Below are 22,352 nucleotides of genomic sequence, written 5' to 3'. Positions count from 1 at the left end.
TTGAATACTGATTTCAAATAATTTAACTCTTGTATTTGTAAAATATTGAAAATATATTACTCCCTTTGTTCCCCAACTAAAAATAGTTGTCCCATAAAAGCATTAATTAAATTTTTTCATATTCCAAAACTTGCCTTTTGGGAGTTTACTCCTACACTACCAAGGCACCAACCCACGCAGCAACCTGATTTCTAGTAAATTATATAAATCAATTGCCTGAATGCAAAAGAACAAAAATAATCTCCACGAGTGTCACGTTAAGTAGAACAAAGCAAGAGATTGACTAATGCTCCTCGATATCTAAATCATTTTACACGCTTTTGGCTTTCTGCAAGCAACCTCGCAGAACAAAATGTCAGCTCAAACCCATAAAAATATATATATATATATATATGTATCCATCATACCATGTAAATTTGAAAGCCTGGCTCGATGAACAACCATTCCTAGCCTGAAGCAAAGACCACAGGGGTGGGGATATGATCATCTGAGTACCAAAAAAGGTACAAACAGCCAACACAATAATTTGGCAAAGCTGACATTCATATTTATCTACTAAAATCAGACTAGGCATCATATATTTACCTAGAAGCTGCGAACTTCGAGTACACTACACCTGACTTGAACAATTACCATTACATGCACAACACTGAGCTAACTACATATGGACATCTCTCTATCTCTAACTATGGAGAGAGACAACATGGAACGAACAACATTTCTTGACAACTGACATAATTGGCCTACATGCAAAATGGACTGCCTATATTGAATTCAAGGTAGCAATTTAGAGACTCTTCTTTCTGCAATTGCATCTTGTTTGGCTCTATTTGTGCTGCTGCTAGTGCCAGTACATAATTAGCAACAAAACTTCCCAAGGGATGTGGAGCTAGTGGATTGATGACGAGAATGCGGAAAAAAATATTAACTATTTAATGATCATAGTGAAAGACATTGTACACTATTAGGGAGGATTTTAGGCACCGGGAGCACAGTGATGCATTCTTCCAGACCAGGTTTATGGCTATGTGCAGCAGCAGCATCTGTTGAAGATGACTCAGCACCACTGGATGGCCCCCGACCATGAAACTTTACAAATCGAAGGAAGATTGAGAACTTCTCCAGATCTAGTTCTTCCACTTTCATGTCTGCTACCGATGCTCTCTTGTCCAAACTGCACCATAGTGGCAGCAAATTCAGAACCATGTGAATTGACAAGTGTCTTTGTCAGTAACACGTATCAATTGAACTCCTAATATTAACAGGGAAACATTTATGGGAGCAGATAAAAGGACGACAACAGAGTCACGGATAAAAAATCAATAGCAGTGTTGATTTTCTCAGAATAGACAAGATGGCCTACGTACATATACTGTGACTGGGGAAGTGTAGGGCAAACTAATATGCGCACACTGGAAGATTTAATCCAAATTAGCACTATTTTCTTCATTTCAAGAAGCGGGAAATAGCGGTAGTGGTGACAAAAGACCTGTTACCAAGATCTTTCAATATAGAGGATGTGCGCTAAACCATTAGAGAAGATGTGCTAAATCATTAGAAAAGATGTGATTTCCAAGTCTAAGTAAACCTCCATGGCGTCCTTGAAATTTAGATCTAGTTGATAATCTATATATATTTAAAAGCACGAAGGCCTTTATCAAAATGTTGTTCGCCTTCTTTACCCTTTAAAAATGGCTTTCACACTAAACATAGAAGTCATTTAACTATTTCTCTAATATTTAGGACTTCAACAAATTTTTTAATATTTAGGACTAACTAAAATATTGCTCTTTAAACCTTTCCTTCCTTAAACTACTATTTACAAAGTTGAACTTCAATCAAAATAGGATTGATAACTACCAAAGCAATCCCATTAACAAAGAAACAGAGTTCACAAAAAATGCAAATACTAATCTCATGAACATTAAACACCACCACCACCAACATACCCGGTGTATTCCCACAAAGTGAGGTCTAGGAAGGGTAGAGTGTACACAGTCCATACCATTACCTCAGGTAAAATAGAGAGACTGTTTCCGATATACCCCGACTTATAAAAAGATAGAGACAATAAACAAAATAGAATAACATACCAATAGTTAATAAAAGATACAAGACACAGAGTAATGCTATACACAATCTATTTATCCGAAAATCACAAACATCACCAAAACACCACGAACAAAAAACTACAAGACACACGCATAAAACTACGACTATAACCACAATTACAAATAAAGCACTCCTTCCAACTAGCAAGGACACCTTCCTACCCACTAACTCTCTACCCTAATTCGCGTCCTCCACACCTTCCCATCTAACGTCATGTCCTTAATAAGCTATCACTGCTCCATGTCATGTCTAATCACTTCCCTCAAATATTTCTTCGCCCCACCTCTATCCCGCCTGAAGCCATCCATGACCAACCTCTCACACCTCCGCGATGGGGCATGCGTGCAACTCCTCATCACATGCCCGAACCATCTCAACCGCACTTCCCGCATCTTCTCTTCCACTAAAGCCACTCCCACCTTCTCTTAAATACTCTCATTCCTAACCCCATCTCTCCTCGTAAGTCCACACATCCATCACAACATCCCCATCTCTATCGTCTTCAACTTTTGAATGTGGGAGGTCTTGATTGTCCAACCCTTCGCTCCATACAACATAGTCAATCGAATTGCCACTCTATAGAACTTGCCTTTAAGTTTAGGAGGCACCACATCTTCACACATGCCTCCCGAAGCGACCCTCCATTTCAACCACCCTGCACCAATACGATGCGTGACATCCTCGTCAATCTCTCCATTCCCCTAAATCATAAACCCAAGATACGTGAAACTATCTCTCTTTCGAATGCCCTGGGAATCTAGCTTCACTACTATATCAGTCTCAAGCGTCAAATCACTGAACTTGCACTCCGAGTATTCCGTCTTGGTCATGCTCAACCGAAACCCTTTAGACTCTTAGAGTTTTGTCTCCAACTTATCATTAACTCCTTCCCGGGTCTCATTAATTTGAACCACATCACCAGCAAATAACATACATCAAGGCACCTCCCCTTGAATATGTCGAGTCAACACATCCATCACCAAGGCGACTCATTAACATTAAACATAATAATAAATAATACAATTTTGTACATCACCTCTTATGAATATCCAACCCAAACTTAAAAATTTAAAAAGGACTATCCAACCTGAGTTATAATATAGATCATTCACGTGCCTTTTTACAATATAATAATAAATAATACATTTTTGTACATCACCTCTTATGAATATCCAACCCAAACTTAACAATTTAAAAAGGACTATCCAACCTGAGTTATAATATAGATCATTCACGTGCCTTTTTAGAATATTGTTACTTAATCTTTTTAGGAAATAATTTCTTAATTGTAAAATGATCCTGAACTAATATTTAGGAGGCAGGACCACGAATACTATGATATTGTCACTTCAATTTGAAGTAATTTTTTCCTTTAGTTTAAAAAACATCGTATTTTACATTTCATAGATTTTCTTAATGTATTTCTATGATGATTATTTCTTTCCAATACTACATTTCTAGAAACAAGGGATTATAACCCATAGTTATTTATCCTATTTGTTATTGAATACGTTAGCATGTGTTGATATGATTAGTACTTATTTCTTTGAAAAAATAATTTGCAAAATATATTGTCACGCACCTCTACTAATTACTCGGGATACCCGCAACAGGTATCGAGTAATTCTATCCACCAAGGCTAGGATAGATGGAAAGACATCACCTAGAGTTTTTGTCTCCGTTGCGATTTGAACCAATAGGTCGCATTCTTAGGTGCAAATTAGTTAAACTTAATATATTCATCGATGGGTGGAAATCATTTACACCCCAACTTTCCTTTAAATCTCAATCTCTGCAATCAACTTTGAATTATACACCCCCTCCCCCCCACCCCCCACCCCAAAAAAAATACAATCCTATTCAATGTCTATTTTACCCTTCACATTTTAAAACCTCCATCTAGGTATTACCTTCTTATATAATATATATCTATAATATTATTAACCAAGGAAATTACAGAGTTATAATAATCATTTTATAAATTTATTATCAAATCTAATAGTACTTTAATGATTGTGTTTTAATATTATATGCATTAAATATGCATGTATGTATCTATTAGTACCCCTTTAGTCTACCAACGGTTTCACAAGAAAAATTTAAAGAAATCCAAAATTAGATTACTAAACTTATTTATCAATTATGTTTTTCTTTTTCCTTGTAGTAGTTATTTGTAGTAAGGAGGTTATTCCTCCACTTATTTCGGTAGTAGTAGGAAATGTTGTACTTAAGAGAACTTTAACCAGGAGATTACAGGTTCTCTTAACAAACCAACACCACAGATCTCGTAGGAAGAAAACATTCGATTTCATCATGCAACATCCCATAAGCCATAATTAGATTCATATTGGGGGAGAGTAACAACTTGATATCAAGGATGGGAGTTATGGAGGATTCCATAAATGCTCCTTGGATGCACACACGAAGAATTTATTGAATTCAAAGGCGGATATTTGAAGCAACTAAAAAAGGTAGTCACTATCGAGGTTGGAAAGGTAAACAAGTGGTTGCAGGTCAGGTTTAGGATCAGAAACTAGTGGGAATTCCATGATACCTAAAGGTACAAAGTTGGATTTTCCAAAATTTCAGGCCACAAACTCCTTGGGATGGTTGAAAAGGTGTGAATATCTCTTCCGACACAAAACAAACACATGCACCTCCCGCCTAGTGGGAAGAAGCGGGAGAACCCACTTCTAAGTAGCACTTCTGTTATTGAATCATAGAATTCATTCCGATCAAGCTGAAAAAAGTCAGCCCTATAAATGTTAGTTATTAGGAATGGAATCCAGTGGTTTTTATGCCACTTTTGATGGTCTCGATTCGAACGAGATTGGAAGAAGAAAAAATTGGACATGCTTCATTTCATTTAAACGAATTAAAAAACTCAAGTGCCAATAAAACTTTCATTTTGGACCACCAATTAGAAGTAAAATGTTGGGTGAATTGACTAAGTTAAGCCAAGTTCGATGCGTGGCAGCTTAATAAAAGAAGCTTGAGCAATTGGTTACAACAATAGTACCTTACACAAGCGCAAAAAATTGAACTTTACAATAGTGGTTTTGCTAATTACATAGCAATTGAGGTACAGTTGCATACTCCTCTAAATATGGGTACGACGATGAGTATTTCCTAACTTTATGAACGCAAGGAACTACCCCTTTATTTGCAATTGTTAGATGTCTATAGATCAAAGACAACATATTTCTCACCTCAATAATCCACGGGATTTGTGAAAAAACTAACCAAATCTGAAATAGATGAAAGACGGCTTAAGGGACTTTGTTTCAACTATGATATTCACTTTGGAATATCAGTGCAAGAAAATATTCTGGATTGATTACATTGATGATGAGGAAGAATATGCTGAAAAACAGGAAACTACTAATAGTTTCCACACTTGGTGCTTGAGGACAAGTGCGATTGAACAAGAGGAATAATGTTAGCACCCCTTTAGTATACCAACGATTAATGCATGCAAAATTTAAAGAAATAAAAAGTAGATTACTTCAATTTCTTTATTATGTTTTCCTATTTCCTTGTAGCAATTATTAGCAAAAAGGAGGTTATTCCTCCACTTTCTCATTTCAGTGGTAGTGGGTGGTTATTTCCTTGTTATTAGGTGGGTGGATAAACCACCAATGTTGTATTTTAAAGTTATTCGAGTTCAACAAAAAGCAGAAAATTATTCCAATTTTCAATGAAAAGACAAGAAGAAAATTCGTTCCAATTTTTGAGTACTTTAACTTAAAAGATTACAGGTTCTCTCTTAACGAACCAGCATCATGGTTGTAGGAAGATTTCATCTTGCAACGTCTAAACCAGATCCACATCAGGAGAACGTCTAAACTAGATCCATATCAGGGGAACGTAACAGTGACATGCATGTATGTGCATACATGTAAGTGTATATTTATGTTTCACTTATCTTTATTATCTATCCCTATACAGCTAAACTAGTTTTGGTTGACATTAACGAAATATATTCTAAATATGCACGCTGACATGCGAAGGTGTGAGAGGTTGACTATGAATGGTTTCATGCGTTGTAGAGCTAGGCCAAAGAAATATTAGAGGGAGGTGATTAGGTATGACATAAAGCAATTGCAACTTACGAAAGACATGACCCTCGATAGGAAAGTGTGGAGACGCGGATTAGAGTTGAGGATTAGTGGGTAGGAGTACGTCATTACTAATAGGGAGAAGTGTTTTGTGTGTAGTTGTGCTTGTAGTCATAATGTTATGCATGTGTCTTGTAGTTTCTTGTTTGTGGTGGTTCAATTTTGTTGGTGATTTCAGATAGATAGTTTATAGTATTAATCTATGGGTGTCTTGTTTCTTGTATCATTCGGTTGTATGGTTTTATATTTTGTTTGTTATATTGGTGCTTGTCCTGAGCTGGGGGTCTATTCAAAACAACCACTCTACTTTATCTGAGATAGTGGTATGGACTATGGAGTATGGACTTTGTACGCTTTACCTCCTCAGACACTAGTTTGTGGGAATACACCGGGTATATTGTTATGCAAATATATATTAGAGATTTCATTATTATTAATAAAATTAAATTTCCTTATTCTGCTAATTTATTTCATTATAAGCCATCATTAGCTTATAAACTCGACAACTAATTTTCACTTCTTGAAAATAATATTTCTTTTTCTCTGAGAAATTTGTTGCACGGATTTTAAAAAACAAAAATTTCAAGATATTAAATAAGTTTAAAAAGGACAAAAATTAGGCATTTAGAAAAGCCAATTAAAAAAACGAGGAGAATGTTTATCGTTCAAAATTAAGGGGAAATTTGAACTTTAAAGCAAAGTTAAGAGGTGTAAATGATTTACATCAATTCATAAATTATTCCTTAGTTAAAAAAAGTAATAACACCAAAAAAGGAAAAAGCAAAGATGTTTAACATGTGCATAGAGTTCTGAGTCTTCATTTTTTTAATAGAATTATATTAATATAAAAAAGTAACCAAATAAGAGGAAATGATGCTTTTAGTCTCTGAGTTATCGCATTATTCCAGTTTCATTCCCTGTGATATTCGATTAAACACTTTTAAACTTCAGTTAAGCAATGCGTGCTATTTTGTTCCCTAGATAACGGATCTCATCAATAAGCCTCTTTTAACCTTCAATTAACTATTTATTATTGAAACAACTAATGTGCAAATGAAAACTTGTATATGCTATGTCCAAAAGGTCTTATTAACTATTTATTATTGAAACAACTAATGTGCAAATGAAAACTTGTATATGCTATGTCCAAAAGGTCTTATTAATAGTTTTCATTCTGTTTAATTTACTGAAATCCGTTATCTAGGGAATAAAATAGCACGCATTGCTTAATTGAAGGTTAAAAGTTCTTAGTCAGATGTCATATGAATTGAAATTGGAATAACGAGACAACTCAGGGACTAAAAGCACCATTTCCCCTACCAAATAAAAGAAAATCAAATGGAAAACTAAATTCCGTGGCATAGACCTCCACTAGGTATATGAGTCCTCATTCTATATTATAGAAGTATAACCAATCTAATTTGTTGCAATTTAATTAATCTTAGTGAAAAAACAAGAATTAATTGAAAGAGAAATAACAAGGGAACAAGAAAGAACACACTTTGTTGTATGTATTATATAATTTTTTTGAGATAAAAGTAACATTGTATTCACACCAAAAGATTCATCATTGGAAATTGTGGTATGTATTATATTGAAGTATTGTTAGTTGTAAATATAAATAGTACATTAATTGCTAGGCTACACACGTGAGGCACATACACTAATACTAGTCTATTAAAAAGCATAGCAAAATGTCATTCACCTTTTTTACTCCTTAAAAGTAATGTCCACATTGGACGAATTTATACTTGAATTACTTTTTCAATATTTAGAACTTTGAAATTGAATAAAAGATTTCCTACTAAATTTTTTCTATTTCAATCTTTGAAGGAGGTCCTACACATTTAAAATTAATTAAGAATTTACTTTACATAAAGTGTTATCCTTATTTGAACGTCTTAATAATGTGTAATCATTAATCACTACTAATGCTATTAAAAGTTTCATCCTAAAGATGAACGTAGCGGAAATGAAGATGTTGAGATAGAAGTGTGGGCATATTGGAGAGATAGGATAGGAACAAAAATACTCCGGAAATGGTGGGAGTGGTCTCCTTGGTGGACAAAATGAGGGTATAAAGGTTAAAAATGATTCGAACATGTGAAACAGAGATGTTTGGATACCTTGGTACGGAGGTTGGCTATAATAGGTCCGAGGAGAGGTAGAGGTAGGTCAAAGAAGTGATTAGACAGGATGAAATGGCACACCTCCAGCTTACTGAGGACATGACTCTAGATAGGAGGCTATGGAGGTCGCGGATTAGGATAAAAAGTTTGTAGATAGTCGAGCATCACCTAGTTTCCCTTCTCTCGATTGTCATTATTACTTCCTCATAATCTTACACCGAGATTTTAGCATAACCAAAGGTTCCCAACTTTCTCCGCTTTTCGCAACCGTAACCACATGTCATTCCGATTACTTCATCCATAAACCTTTTTTTTATTTCAAAATAGCGATACGCTCTAAAAAAGTAAAGGAGAAGCTTCCATTCTAGAAGCGGTAGCTTCCCGCCTCCCTCGGAGTGAGAAGTTCCCTTCACTTTACTAAAATGCCTGAGTGGTCTGCTCAGCAAACGTACAAAGTGGACCGCAGTTTGACTGACCCTCTTCTCCCATTCGGGTTGGGTTGACCCAGAAGTACAGTAAGAAGGAATGGAACAACTAGAGAGTCGTCTTTGCCCAAGTGTGAACTGCAGACGACTGACTTTGGAAGCGGAACACGAACCTATTCTGCTATTCCGGGTTCTTATTGAGCGTAGCGAAATCAAGTGTGACCTTTGCTCTGGTTATCAAATTATTTGTTGTTGCCACTACTCCTTTATCCATTATCTTCACACTTGATTTGATATGCTTTACTTCAATCGAAGTTTTATCAAAAACAACGGCTCTACCTTCATAAGGTAGGTAGGTAGGTAGAGGTAAGGTTGTGTACACTCTGCAATCCCCAGACCCCACTTGCAGCATTACACTAGGCATGTTGTCGTTGTTGTAATGATGTTGGAAGTTTATATTACACTCACTCAGTTCTTACAAAACTAGGATTTCTAAGAACTAACAAATCTACTTTTCAATATCTAACTCGATTTATTTCACATATAATGTTAATGTTTTCTCCTTTTAATATTCTCTAATTCCTTGCTATTGGTACACACAATATACCCAGTGCAGTCCCACAAAGTGGGGTTTGAGAGAGTAAGGAGTATGCAAACCTTACCCCTACTCAAAGGTAGAGAGTATGTTTCCAATACACCCCTGACTCAAGAAAAAACAAATTCAAAACAATCCAAAAAAATACGTAACGACTGTGAAGCACAACAAAGCATTCTGAACAGTAACTACAGCAAAATAATATGATAGTCGAACGACAAGAAACTATAGGAGCAATACATTAATTACTAGTATGGACGAACAGCGAGAAAACACACTACTACTTACTAACCTTCTGCCCTAATGTGTCCTCTACAATCTCCTCTATCTAGGTCATATCTTCGGTAAGTTGAAATTCCATCATGTCTTGTCTAATCATTTCTTCGACCAACCTCTATCTCTCCTGAAACCATCCATAGCCAATAAAGTTGGTCTAATCACCACTTTGTAGAAATTGCCTTCAAGTTTCAGTGACATGCTTTTATCACACAAGACAACAAATGTGAGCCTCCATTTCATCCACTATGCATCAATACAGTGAGTGACATCCTCATCAATCTCCCAATTTCTTTGCATAATAGACCCAAGATACTTGAAACTTTTCATTTTGATGGCACGTTTATCAAGCCCCACTTCCACGTCAGCCTCATACTTGTGTCATTGGACTTGCACACCAAGTGTTATGCCTCGGTCCTGCTCAACCAACCCTTTAGACTCCAGGTTCCGTTACCGAACCTCCAAAGTAGCATTAACTCCACAACGAATTTTGTCAATCAGAACTATGTCATTCGTAAATAACAAACATGGCAACTCACCTTGGATTTGATAGTAGAACTATTAAACTTAAATATGTAATACTTGGGATGAGTGATTTACTAATAATTTGAATCAACAAAAAGTTAAATCATACTTTATGTTGAGTACAATTAATTAACTAATTAGAAAAAGAATTCAATTTAAGAATTCAATTTAGTTCTTTTTCAAGTTTAACATATATTTTTCGAGTAGACAAATTCTTAGCTAACATAAATTTATTGTCATAAGAAGTGCATCATCGGTGAAAGAAATTTAAAAATAGACCAAAATTGACTATAGTACATATTAATAGTCAAAATAGTAAAAATGTAAACTAACAGAAATACGGATGAAACAACTAGAAAGATTTTAACTACATTTTCTAAATTTCATTATTTGAATTATCTAACATAGTTGTAGTTCCTTCCATTTACCTTTGAAGCTACAATTTCCTAATTAAATTTTTTTATTCATCGATTTTTTAATAATATTTGAAACTACAATTGATAATTAGAACAAATAACAAGAAAAATATTTGAGAGAGAGATGTAGTTGGAAAGGGTCAAAAAACACTAACTATTCGGCAATACAAAGATCCACAACTGACATATGATATCTTTTTACTATTAGAAATAAAATTCTTACCGGATAAAACAAATAACCTAATACATTCATTGATATGGGTATACACGCAACCAAGAGTCAAAAAAAACTAACTATTCAGCAATACAAAGATCCACAACTGGCATAGGATCTTTTTACTATTTAAAAATAAAATTCTTATCGGATAAAAAAACAACCTGATACATTCATTGATATGGGTATACAAGCACCCAATGACTAGTAAAGCTGAAACCTGTACGCCACAATTTAGCATTTTGTGCAGTTTTGCTTAAACTAGACAATCTATTTCTATTCATATTACAGAGACCTCCAAATATAGAAGTGAAAATGAGAAACCATCGGCATAAAGACGAAGTGAAAATGAGAAACCATCGGCATAAAGATGAAGTGAAAATGAGAAAACATCAGCGTAACGAAAACATCCAAGTTCAAATGCTATTAACTTGTGAAATATCTCCTGAATCCTGAACCTATCATCTATTGAAATGCCACAAAGAAAGAAATTCCTGATTTCTTAGATAGCTTGATTCCGTCAACTACCTTTCTTTCCCTCCCACCATCACTAAAAAATAAATGACCAGGTCTGCGCATATAAAGATTCAGACAAGCAAGAATATTTATAGTGATGGAAGCTGTTTTTATTAGCATAAACTAAAAGACAATCATAAACAAAACATGAACCATATACCTCACAAAGTCACTTTCTAACTTCCTCGCTCTTCCCATTAACTCCTCCACAGCTTTGGTGAAGTGATGTCTATCATTTCTCTCAGATGTGTTGCACTTGTCAGGAAGACTAGTAATACACCAAACAAACTATTAGGACCTCAGCAACAAATTTATAGATGCAAATTAATCAATCTCAAGTAATAACTAGAGCGTCAATCAAAAAAAAAAAAGCTGAAATGTGGACTTCTCAAAGCTGGGAACTTGTGTTAAGGAGAATGTTGAATGATTGGGAGGTAGTTAGGTTGACTAGATTCTACAAGCAGCTGGAAGACTTTGAAGGTTTACAAAGGAGGGTGGATACATTGTGGTGGCAGGGGTATAACAATGGCAGTTATAAGGTTAATGCAGCATACACAATTTTGAATCAATCTTCACAACAGATTATAATTTGCGATGGAAGCATATTTGGGAAATGAAGATACCCTATAAAGTAACTTGCGTTACTTGGCTACTAGCAAAAGAGGCTGTCTTGACCCAAGATAAACTCAAAAAGAGAGAATTTTCACTTTGCTTAAGCCTCAAAATGCTATCCATGAGGGGGAAGAAGCTGAGACAATTAACCTTTATCCTAACACTGCAGGATAACAGAACAACTACGGAAGATCTTTATTGATCTCAGAGGTACGTCTTGGACAATGAAGCTCTTTTACGTTGGAATGAGGCGGGTTCTGGAGCAAGAGATAGAGGCAGATAATCCCATCATGTGTTTAGTGCACAATCAGGAAAGAGAAGAATTTCAGATGTTTTGAGGATAATGGCAACTCAGTGCAGAAGATCAAACCAATTTTTATTTTGCTTTTCAGTTGTTTTTTTGGAGAAGGTAACGATCATCTGTTTTAAGTGTAAACAGAACTACAAAGAAGACACTATCGATCCAAGAGATTCCAAAATCTTGCTAGGAATTACAGAGTAGTTTTCTCTTCTAATCTTGCTCATTCTTAATATGGTTTCAGTACAACCTTTTTTTTTTTGGAAACTGGTAACTTATATTTATATACATACATGAATGTTACAATCTCACCAAAAAAAAAAAAAAAAAGAATAATAAGTAGAACGTACAGTTCTTTGCCATCATGAGGCATATTGGTATCGGCATTCGAGCAAGAGACCATTCCACATGCATCCCCTAATGCGAATCTAGAAATGGAGTAGGCCACGCTCTCATACTCCGATTTAGCATCTGCAAATAGAAATGCTGCCGGCGGAGGATAAAATAGTTGCTGCATAAGCTGAGTGGTCAACACAAGCCTTCTTCTAGCTTTAAGCCTTGGTGGCCCATCATCAATAGAATCAATTTCTTTAACCTGTTATCAGAAGAACATAGGATGTCAGAAATGAAATGTCATCCAAATAACAAACAAGATGATTAGTAAGCAAATACCTTTTCAGTAAGCCTATTAACTGCTTTCGCCCACTCTATATCCGCCAGGCTGCCAAAGGCAAAATTGCATCAATAAACATGATGCTGGAAATAACATAAACCCCAAAGTGAAAACAACAGACGGAATAACAAAAGCAGCCAAATAGCTTTAAAGCAAAGGGATCTATCAAAGTTGTTCCACAATAAGAACCTGATTGTCTGATCACTGCATAAATCCAGAGAAATTTCTTTGTACCAAGAAGTGAATTCAGATGTAGCACGTCTCCGCTTTTTGGGTTTCATAATTGGGTTCCGCTGATCAATGTTCATGGGCAATGTTTGTAGAGAAGAAAAATGGTCAGTTCCAGCAGCGTTGGTAACTGAACTTCGTCCGAGATTTCCAATTTGACTTCTATCAGCAGTTGCATGTATTACATGCTGAAAGGAGTTAAAAGCATACAAACCACTGGTAGAATTTGCAGGAATTAAAGGCTGTTCCATTGTCTTCATGGCAGCAGCTCTGTGTGCATCATACATCTGTAACATCTGCCCGTTTTTGAAGCTTCCGTACTGATTGAACCATGATGGTGCCATATGTGGACTAATCTGAGTTTGCTCAGGATTAACAGAACTAGTATTACTGTTATGAGAGCCAGTCTGAGATTCATCCGGACAAAATGCAACATTGTGAGGAGTCATCCTTCCTCCATGTTGAAGTGATACGCTTCTCTGCAAATCATCTGGCCCAGAGAAGTTTTGCATTCTAGAATCATCAGACCGGACTTGCTGACTAGCTGCACTGCTGTCTGCTACCTTCATTCTTTTGAGGGTCAGATTGCTCGGGTCGGTTTCCGCATTTTTCATGGTCCACATTTGGTTTAGTAAGGAATAACTTTGATTAGGAAAGCTATTTGGTTTCAGTGATCGGCCAAAGGCTTCAATATCTCTCTGCATAGAGGCGGAATTTGCAGGAGATCCTTCGCGGAGATTCTTGACAATAGATTCTCTACCCTGTGAATCATCCACATATTCCATAGGTCCTGGCTCAGACGTGTTCTCCTTTCCTCTCAGTTGTTCCCCCTCGACAGAATGCATAGAATTCACTGAACCACTACCAAGCTCAGATATGAAAGTCCCTCCTTTGTTGGCATCTTGATCAACATGCCTCTCTGGAGCAGATAATGATGACTCCATAATGTTCATCTGATTTGGCTGGGGGATATGGGAAGGATCCTTGCTATACTGACTACTAAAAAGGTGTGGTGGGGGTGGAAAATTGGTCCGCATATTAGTTAACTTCTTGGAAGATGCCCCCTGCAGAGATATCCCAGGCATCAAAAAAGACGGGGAAGCTGACACTGGCTCCTTGGACGAGGCTTGACTAGTGGAGACACTTCCATGGGGACCATTGAAATTTCTTAACTGAGACTTGCCCATAGAGAGAGGGGGGCTATACGGTATGGTGCCAGCCCCATCTGGCAACAGCACACTGCCAGAATCTCCTTTTTCTGTTGAATGGGGAGTATGTTCCTCAAAAGATACACCAAAAGACTGATTTGTTGAATCTTGCCCACTAGCCCTAACCATATGGGGATTTTGAAGCTGGTTTCTCAAGTAAGTATGACCAGAAGCTGAAGAAAAGCTCCCATACATGTTGTGCCTTTCAGTTTCTTTAATTGTACTTCCTGGAACTCCAGATGTGTTATGCTTCAACTCTCGCTGTAATAGGTCAGAAGGGACAGGCAAGGATTGAGCCTGATGAGGAAGGAGCGTCTGCCCCCGACTTTTCTCTCTAATCTCAGCAGCAGAATGGCTTGAATGTGAAGAGTTAACTGCTTCAACAGGACCTTGAGATGACAAGAGATGGGGTTGGACCGAGATCTGCTGTGATGGAGGGCCAAGTTGAAGACCAAAACCTTTATAGGCAGAAGACTGACTATGCCGGAGGTGTCCAGCAGACCCATCAGAATTTTCGGCTTCAGGCACATCAGATGATGCTTTATGTTCATAATTGTTGAAGTGAGCCGTAGAACCACGCTCTCTCGACGGGTCCGCCTTCTGAAGAAGTTGTAGCATGTCTGGACTGCAATGAGAAAACCAGTCAAAGCGTCAGATCTACACAGCATGAAGAGATTAAAATATTACAGCCGAATGTTCTGAAGAGCCATCTAAAGTTATAGCAGATAACTTCTTAATGATTTAAGCTAGCGTTGTGTACCAAGGAGATTAACTAAGCATGTGTTTTGGGTAACATTTGAGTCAAAGTTGGAAAAATAGTGTTCGAAATTCAAGTTGAAAAGAGGTTTGTGGAGTCGAAGTTCTGTTGGACATAACTATCATTTAGAAAAAGAAAATTTGTCAAACTCATATTTCTGAGGTGAAACATCACTTGAAATACAACTTAAAACTACTATTTCATATTTCATGTAAGTTCAAATAATATTCCACTCGAAACTCAAAACGTCTAGCCAAACTTCAACTTGGAAATAACTGTTTCAGTATTTGAATGCTGAAATAAAAATATTTCCTGCCAGAAGGGACTTTAAGTGATGAGAATACTGAATTGACAACCTAGATTTTGGAGCCATATTTGGTGGTAGCCCAATAGATTTATTTATCATCATAGACATATTAGATCCACCACCAGGAAAGCTCCCACCAGAGTGCACATGGCCATAGCCTTTTCCGTCAGTCAACTCATCAGACAAACGCACCTGTAAATTAGGGAACATTCTACTTTAATTAATGACCAAACGTTTATGGAACTTGATAGAAATATACTATCATAAATCAGATATAACACCTTTTCCAGTTTTGCCTCAGCAGTAGGAACCTGAGCCAACATAGACTGACTACCGTGGGCACTCTGCTGCAGCATAGGCTGAGAATGAGTGGGGTGTTTCATTCCACAAGTAGGATCCGCATACTTATCCACGTTTCCCATAGGATGATACTGAAACTTGTTAGCCCAAGAAGTTCTCCGACCAACCTCATTAGACAACTTATGCTTCCCAGTGGGCAGAAGCCTTGAATCCCTAGCATCTGACATAACATTTCCCCTAACACCAGCAGCAGAAGAATGAGGGGATAAGTTAGAGCGATGGCTGTCATTTGAGTTCTCCTGTTTATCGCTGTTCTCAGTCTCGTGCATTTTACCCTCTTTGTCGCCTACATCCAGAGACGAGTGCAAAAGCTGGTTGCCCTCAGAAACATGATGCTGTAGGACCTCCCCTTTGCTGACAATAGATTTAACCACCGGATCAGCATTCTGCCAATAACTAGATTGATGATTATTTTGGAAAAATTGACTGGTTTCCTCGCCACTGGTCAAGGAACTTGAGTTTGGTATTGCAGCAGAATTATGCAAGCTGAAGACCTCTGAATTTGCCAGGGGACTACCCACAGATGATTCTGTGTGCCCCATAGTAACTGTAGTATTACGGCCAAGATTAGAATTCCACCCCGCACCCCTATGAACAACTTCACCTTGAATGAATTTCTTCTGGTTGTAATCTTGTGAACATTTAAATGAGTTCTCTCTTGAGACACTTACTGCATCTCCAGATGACTGTACAAGTCTCTGAGAAGAATTCGATTGCAGAATCTTGCCTGGCTCAAATGGAAACCTCTGCCCCAGAACATTGTGATAGTTATTTCTCATATCGGGGCTACCAGCGGGATGAACAGAAACAGAATTCAACGATGAAGCTTGGGGCAAGTTGTCTTCAGCATAAGTTCCTTTGTTTCTCTCACTGTTGTATGTCAAGTTCGGACTCCCAGAAGGAATTTCAGCACTATGAAAATTTAAACCAGTCCACTGCTCCTGTAGACCAACATCATTGCTAGAAGTTTCTGCAACAGCAGACTGCATAAGAGCACTCCAAGTACCACCTTGGATAGAAGGAGTCCCATCAAGCAATTCAGCACCATCAAAAGGATTACCACCTTCACCGCTCATAGGACTCTTGCCAAATGCGGCCAACATATTATCATCAGAACCAAATAAAATTCTTTCTTCTGTAGGATCTAATCCAACTTCGTTCTGAGAGGGAGAAGCTCCCTCTGCTGCTTCCTCCTGTGAGGTCTCTGGAGGAACAGCTATGTCCTGTCTGCCACAAAATTCCTGCACCGCTGACGCTTTTTGCATAGCATCAGCTTGCGGAAGGACACCCAAACCCATTGCATTAGATGGAGCTTGGCCTGGACCATCTCCAAATGCACTTTCAACTTGGAGACCCTGTTTAGAGAGGAAAATCCCATCCTGCCCACTGACTTGATCTGCTAATGGAGCATATTGATTAGCTGGAAATGAACTATTAACAGTTGGCATTGGCGGCACTGCTTGCTTATCTGTCACCCCTTGTGAAAACTGGTTTAGAGATGGTCTTGAACTAGAAACAGGAACTCCATATAGAGATTGATCAATCTGCTGAGGAATCAAACCCATTAAACGCTGGGCCTGGCCATTATTGGTGGGAATGAGTCCACTGGAGGAGCCTTGAAGTACTGGAGAACCATGTTGCGACCAGTTTGTGCTGCCAAGCTCATTTGCCCAGGAATGAGTTAATGCACCAGAATCCGCAGTGCCATTAACTAATGCAGAGGAATGGACACCAGATGCTACTTTGGGACAGGAAGAAACTTGATTTAATGTACTTTGTTGCCTTGCTTCTAGTTGACGAAGTTGTTGTTGTCTCTGAAGTTCTTGCATCTTCATGAACATAACCTGCTGTTGAAATTGCTGCATGTCATTAATTCCAGACTGCTGTCGCTGCAAAGAATGCAGCATGTTTGATTGCTGAAGAGAGATTTGCTGACCACCAAAAAGCTCCCCACTGACAGGACTGTCTGAAGGTTCGGATCTAACAGATACTCTTGTATGCTGCTCAGGACCCAACCATTGCTGCGACTCAAAAAAAGATGATCCTCCTGAAGCTATATGACGTTGATCAGAACTAGTATCCACGGCAGGAAAGTTTGTGTCATCCTGCCTAGTGTGGTAAAACTGATTATCATACATGTAGCCATTCAAATTTGGCTGCTGGCTTTGTGACTGACTTTTAGCAAATTCAGGCCTCGGAATTGGCTGCGTAAAATTTAAACCATGCTGCCCATTGAATGGATAACCGCTTATTCCTCTCCCAGAGTCTGCATGCAGGAAAGTAAGGGATCAAACACAGCCATTCAGCAAGAAATTAATGGTATAGAGAGCACACAACATGCTAAATTACCAGAGTTCTGCAAATTGTAATTTTTCATGTTGGAACTGAGTAGACCTATTTGCCTCTGACTTCCAGTCCACATATTGCCCCTAGAAGTTGGCCAATTGACGTCCTCTATCGGGGAACCATGCTGCACTTGTGGCAAGCTGTCTTGTGCAAAAAAATTGTGAACACTATCTCCAAATTCATTGCCAGGCATAGATGATTCTCCAGAACCTTTGACTGTAAAATTTTGCAACTGAATCTTCCAATTCTTCGCATCACAATCAGTGCACTATTCAGAAAATATACAGTCACCTTGGATAATGATTCTCAGATGTCTGTCTTGAAACTCCTGCAAGAAGATCATTCAAGTTTTAATGAAGAGCAGAAAAAGTGTGTTGCAAGTGTCACATAGTCAGGATCTTCGTGATATGATTTGAGATGATAAAGGTGATCTGGCGTAAGAATTGAGCATCAACATTGACGAACTACCTCCATGCACAAGCTATATGAGCTACAAGAAGACAAATTATAAGGACTAAGTGCAGGCATTAAAGCTCAACCTATACTTCTGTACAAATCAAAGAAACGACCTAAATGGAGGATAAAGAGGTACGCACAAATCAAAGAAACAACCTAAATGGAGGATAAAAAGGACGTGACATAAACAAAAGAAAGAGAAGAATTGGAAATCTATCAAAGACACAAGCATTCAGTTGGAATTTTCGTAGATAGAAGAGATCATGCAGGGCATGTAACATGGCTCCATTGGCACTTGTGTGAGTTATTCGGAGAGAAACAAATTGGAAAGTCTTGAAGGAGCAGAAATGAATTTTGAACAATAGAAAAGCAGCATTTTAACCTCTTTTTTGGTGCATCCATAAAGTTCCTCTTTGTTTAGAAAATTGGGTGTTGTTTGTAGAGAAACATATTTCTATAAAGTATCTGCATTTTGGTACGCCTCATGCATACAGTTTCTTATGCCCAAACTTTTTCAAAAAACTAAAATACGCAAGTCGCAAACATACAGAGGAAAAATAGAAGGTTGCCTGAAATGGTAGACCATATCTAATGCAAACATTCAAATGGACTGTCTCTTGGTGATATAATGATGATTGAAGATGTTAAAACGGAAAGATGTAACCCAAAGAATACATGTAACAATATTGTCCTAAAAAAACTTACATCCTCTTGAAATCTATGTACGGGTAATAAAGGAAAACATAAAGCACAATGAAGCAACGTGTACTAGCTGAGATTATGGCTTAGACATTATTGGTCCACTTACATAGTTTGGTGTGTGCCACAAGTGTATTTATTCAGTTAAGATACCATCGAAACTTAAAGTTTTATAAAGTGGCGGTTAGATCGCATTGTTATATGGGACGGAATGCTGGATAGTCAAAAACTCTTATATTCAGAAGATGCATGTCACTGTTTTGAGGATGTTGAGGTGAATTGTATGGGCATACTAGGTGTGATAGGATCAGGCATGAGGTTACTCGACATATGGAAGGAGTGGCCTCTGTGGTGGAAAAGATGAGGGAAGCGAGATGAAGATGGTTTGGAGATGTGGTGAGGCAAGGTGTAGACAACCCAATGGGGAGGTGAAAGAGATGGACATAGTAGGTACAGGGAGGGGTAGAGGTAGGCCGAACAAGTATTGGGGAGAGGTGATTAGATAGGACATGGCACATATTCAAGTTAACAAGGACATGGCACAAATTCAAGTTAACAAGGGCATGACCTTAGATAGGAGGATATGGATAACGCGTATTAGAATCGAAGGTTAGTCGGGTAGGAGTGTTGTCGTGCACTAGTCGTAGTATGGTAGCTTAGGGTTTAGCCATATAAGTTGAGGTGGAGTTGATCCCTGCATACGATATCTATCATTGTTGTTGTTTGATTATTGCAATATTTTGTGGTTGACTATTGTTTTCGGGGGTAGATTTTGCATTATTCCCTTGTTAGTTGTATTTTCTTCATTGTTTCCTCTTCTTTGTACCTGGGTTGGCTACACTGAAGCCAAGAGTCTTTCGGGAATAGCCTCTCTACCTCCCCGGGGTAGTGGTAACCGGTAAGATATGTGTACACTTTACCCTCCCCAGACCTTACTTGTAGAATTTTACTAGGTATGTTGTTGTTTGTATTTAGTCAGTTAAGGATTCTATGTTATCGCATGGTTGAGTGAGAATCTCTAATTATAGAGACATGATAATTTGTCCTAAAATATGATTCATTGAGTAACAGAACTGAACGATCTTGAAGGGGTAACTGGTTATTGTTGATTAGTATAGTCAAACCAACTGGTTTGAGATTAAGGTGTAATAATAATTGTTTGTTGTATCTTCGAAATAGATTTTGCCTGCCAAAGACTAGAAACCATTCTAGCCTCAAGGCACAGTGAAGTGCAGGCCATCAGGAAATAGTGGATGACAAAGAAGATGTTTGGATTAAATTTTTTTTAAGTGGCTTAAAAGCTAAAATCCAAGAGCCAAAAGTAGGTAGCAACAAACTTTTGGCTTTTGGCTTTTTTTGGTACTTTTTAAGCCTAAAGTAAAGTACTTAAAAGCACTATCTGTCTTTGCCAAACACTTCCAAAAATTTAAAAGTGCTTAAAGACAAAAACACCTAAAAATAAGCCAATCCAAACACCCTCAAATTCTCTCAACTTAGTTGTAGTGAGAAATCAATACTTGGACCTAACATGCAAATCAATGCTTACTTTCCTTTGAAGTAAAATCTACAATTCCACACAATGAAAGGACTAGCATGTTGGTTTTAGGAGCTTTGGCTTGACAAGCTTGGTAAAGAAAACATTTTTGCTGATGATCTCAAAATGTCCCTATGCGAACTTTATGGAAATTAAATCCATAAATGCCATCACATCCAAGGACTAAGAGCTACCCTAATTTTCTAACTATTAAATGGTGATGATATCATACACTTTGTTCTTCAAAAATATCCTATTCCAAGAGTTCCTTTTTCTTGTTTTACTTTTGATAAAATCTAAAGGTATGCCTTGGAGTAACTGGTAAAGCTGTTGTCATGTAACAAAGAGGTCACGGGTTCAACCCGTAGAATGCAAGGTAAATCTGCCTACAATAGATCCTTGTGGTCCAGTCCTTCCCTGGACCCCGTGCATAGCTAGAGCTTTAGTGCACCGGACTGCCATTTTACTTTTAAACTCCAAGAATTAAATCCATAACATCTCAGAAGAAACCCAATCCTAAAGCATCACAGAATTTCTTGATAAAGTAACTAACATTAAAACTATTAAAGAAGTTGAAAAGTCGGATTCCATACTTAATACTAATTCCCACCTAAACCTACAGATTAGTGCTAATCATCCCCTCACATTGCATTCATTTGTCACAACCTTTCTCCATCACAGTTACTACCAAAAACATACATAAATTCTAAATTATATGTCAACGAGTCTAATTATAGAAAAAGGCGTCATTTTTAAACAACTCCGTGTAGCATCATAACACAGAGATTTACTCAATCAAGAATAAAGCTGATAGGACAAGTTGTTTAATCCACTGTACGCATACCGGAAAAATCAAGAACCATATAAAATTCGAGTCCATACAACTAGAAAATTATCAAAGAAGCTGCAAAGATGGATTTCATACTTATTCCCACTTAAACCTACAGATTAGTACTAATCATCCCCTCACATTGCACTCATTTCCACAAACTTGCTCATCACAATCAGTACCAGAAACATACATAAATTTTAAATTGCACATTAAAACAGTCTAATAGCAACAAAGGCATCATTTTTAAACAACTCCATGTAGCATCTTAAATGCAGAGATTTACCCAATCAACAACAAAGCTAATAGGAAAAAACAACAAATGTATAGAATTCGAGTACATCCAATTAAAAATTAGGGCTTTTAATAAGATATGAAGAAAATTGATAAACAAACTTACTGGAATGTGAAGTCTGATAACAATGGAGCTCGGAATCGACCGTTCGGTTATCGGAGTTCTAGGGTTTTGAATCGGCGATATAGAAATAGCGGTGCTGTAAGAGTGAGAAAGAGCGAGAGAGAAAATGAAGAGCTCGTAGAGAGAGAGAGAGAGATAAAGTAATCGAAATAAGATTTTAACAGGAAAAGTCCCTATATTTTAAGGTATAGTTTCTTTTCGTCCTTTTACTTTTACATTGAGCGTAAATGCGCTTTTAATTTACTATAAATGGCGCATTTGGTCCTTCATAACTGCAAAAACCAAACGGTAGTTGATATGG

At 37.4% G+C, this 22,352-nt stretch overlaps 1 protein-coding gene across 1 annotated transcript; it reads right to left on the bottom strand.

The window, feature by feature from the left end:
* Window positions 1–525: 525 nt before the first annotated feature.
* Window positions 526–22,202, bottom strand: LOC107862285. Its single transcript, XM_016707804.2, has 9 exons — window positions 22,034–22,202; window positions 18,119–18,443; window positions 15,691–18,035; window positions 15,459–15,601; window positions 13,099–14,970; window positions 12,909–12,957; window positions 12,587–12,831; window positions 11,487–11,594; window positions 526–1,174 (listed from the first exon to the last, which is right to left on the bottom strand). Exons 2-9 carry the CDS (start codon window positions 18,306–18,308, stop codon window positions 940–942), a joined length of 5,187 nt encoding a protein of 1,728 aa, XP_016563290.2. The 5' UTR covers window positions 18,309–18,443; window positions 22,034–22,202; the 3' UTR covers window positions 526–939.
* Window positions 22,203–22,352: the final 150 nt, after the last annotated feature.

Source organism: Capsicum annuum, chromosome 3, assembly GCF_002878395.1.
Source record: "Capsicum annuum cultivar UCD-10X-F1 chromosome 3, UCD10Xv1.1, whole genome shotgun sequence".
NCBI lineage: Eukaryota > Viridiplantae > Streptophyta > Magnoliopsida > Solanales > Solanaceae > Capsicum > Capsicum annuum.
The sequence above is the reverse complement of the archived record's forward strand: the minus strand, read 5'-3'. Positions and strand labels throughout refer to the sequence as shown.

Coding starts and splice junctions, on each gene's coding strand:
- LOC107862285 (XM_016707804.2), bottom strand. CDS start 18,308: ATGCCTGGCAATGAATTTGGAGATAGTGTTCACAATTTTTTTGCACAA. Junction 12,958..13,098: donor TGCAGTGATCAGACAATCAG/GTTCTTATTGTG, acceptor TGCCTTTGGCAG/CCTGGCGGATATAGAGTGGG. Junction 11,595..12,586: donor CCTCATGATGGCAAAGAACT/GTACGTTCTACT, acceptor GTGTATTACTAG/TCTTCCTGACAAGTGCAACA.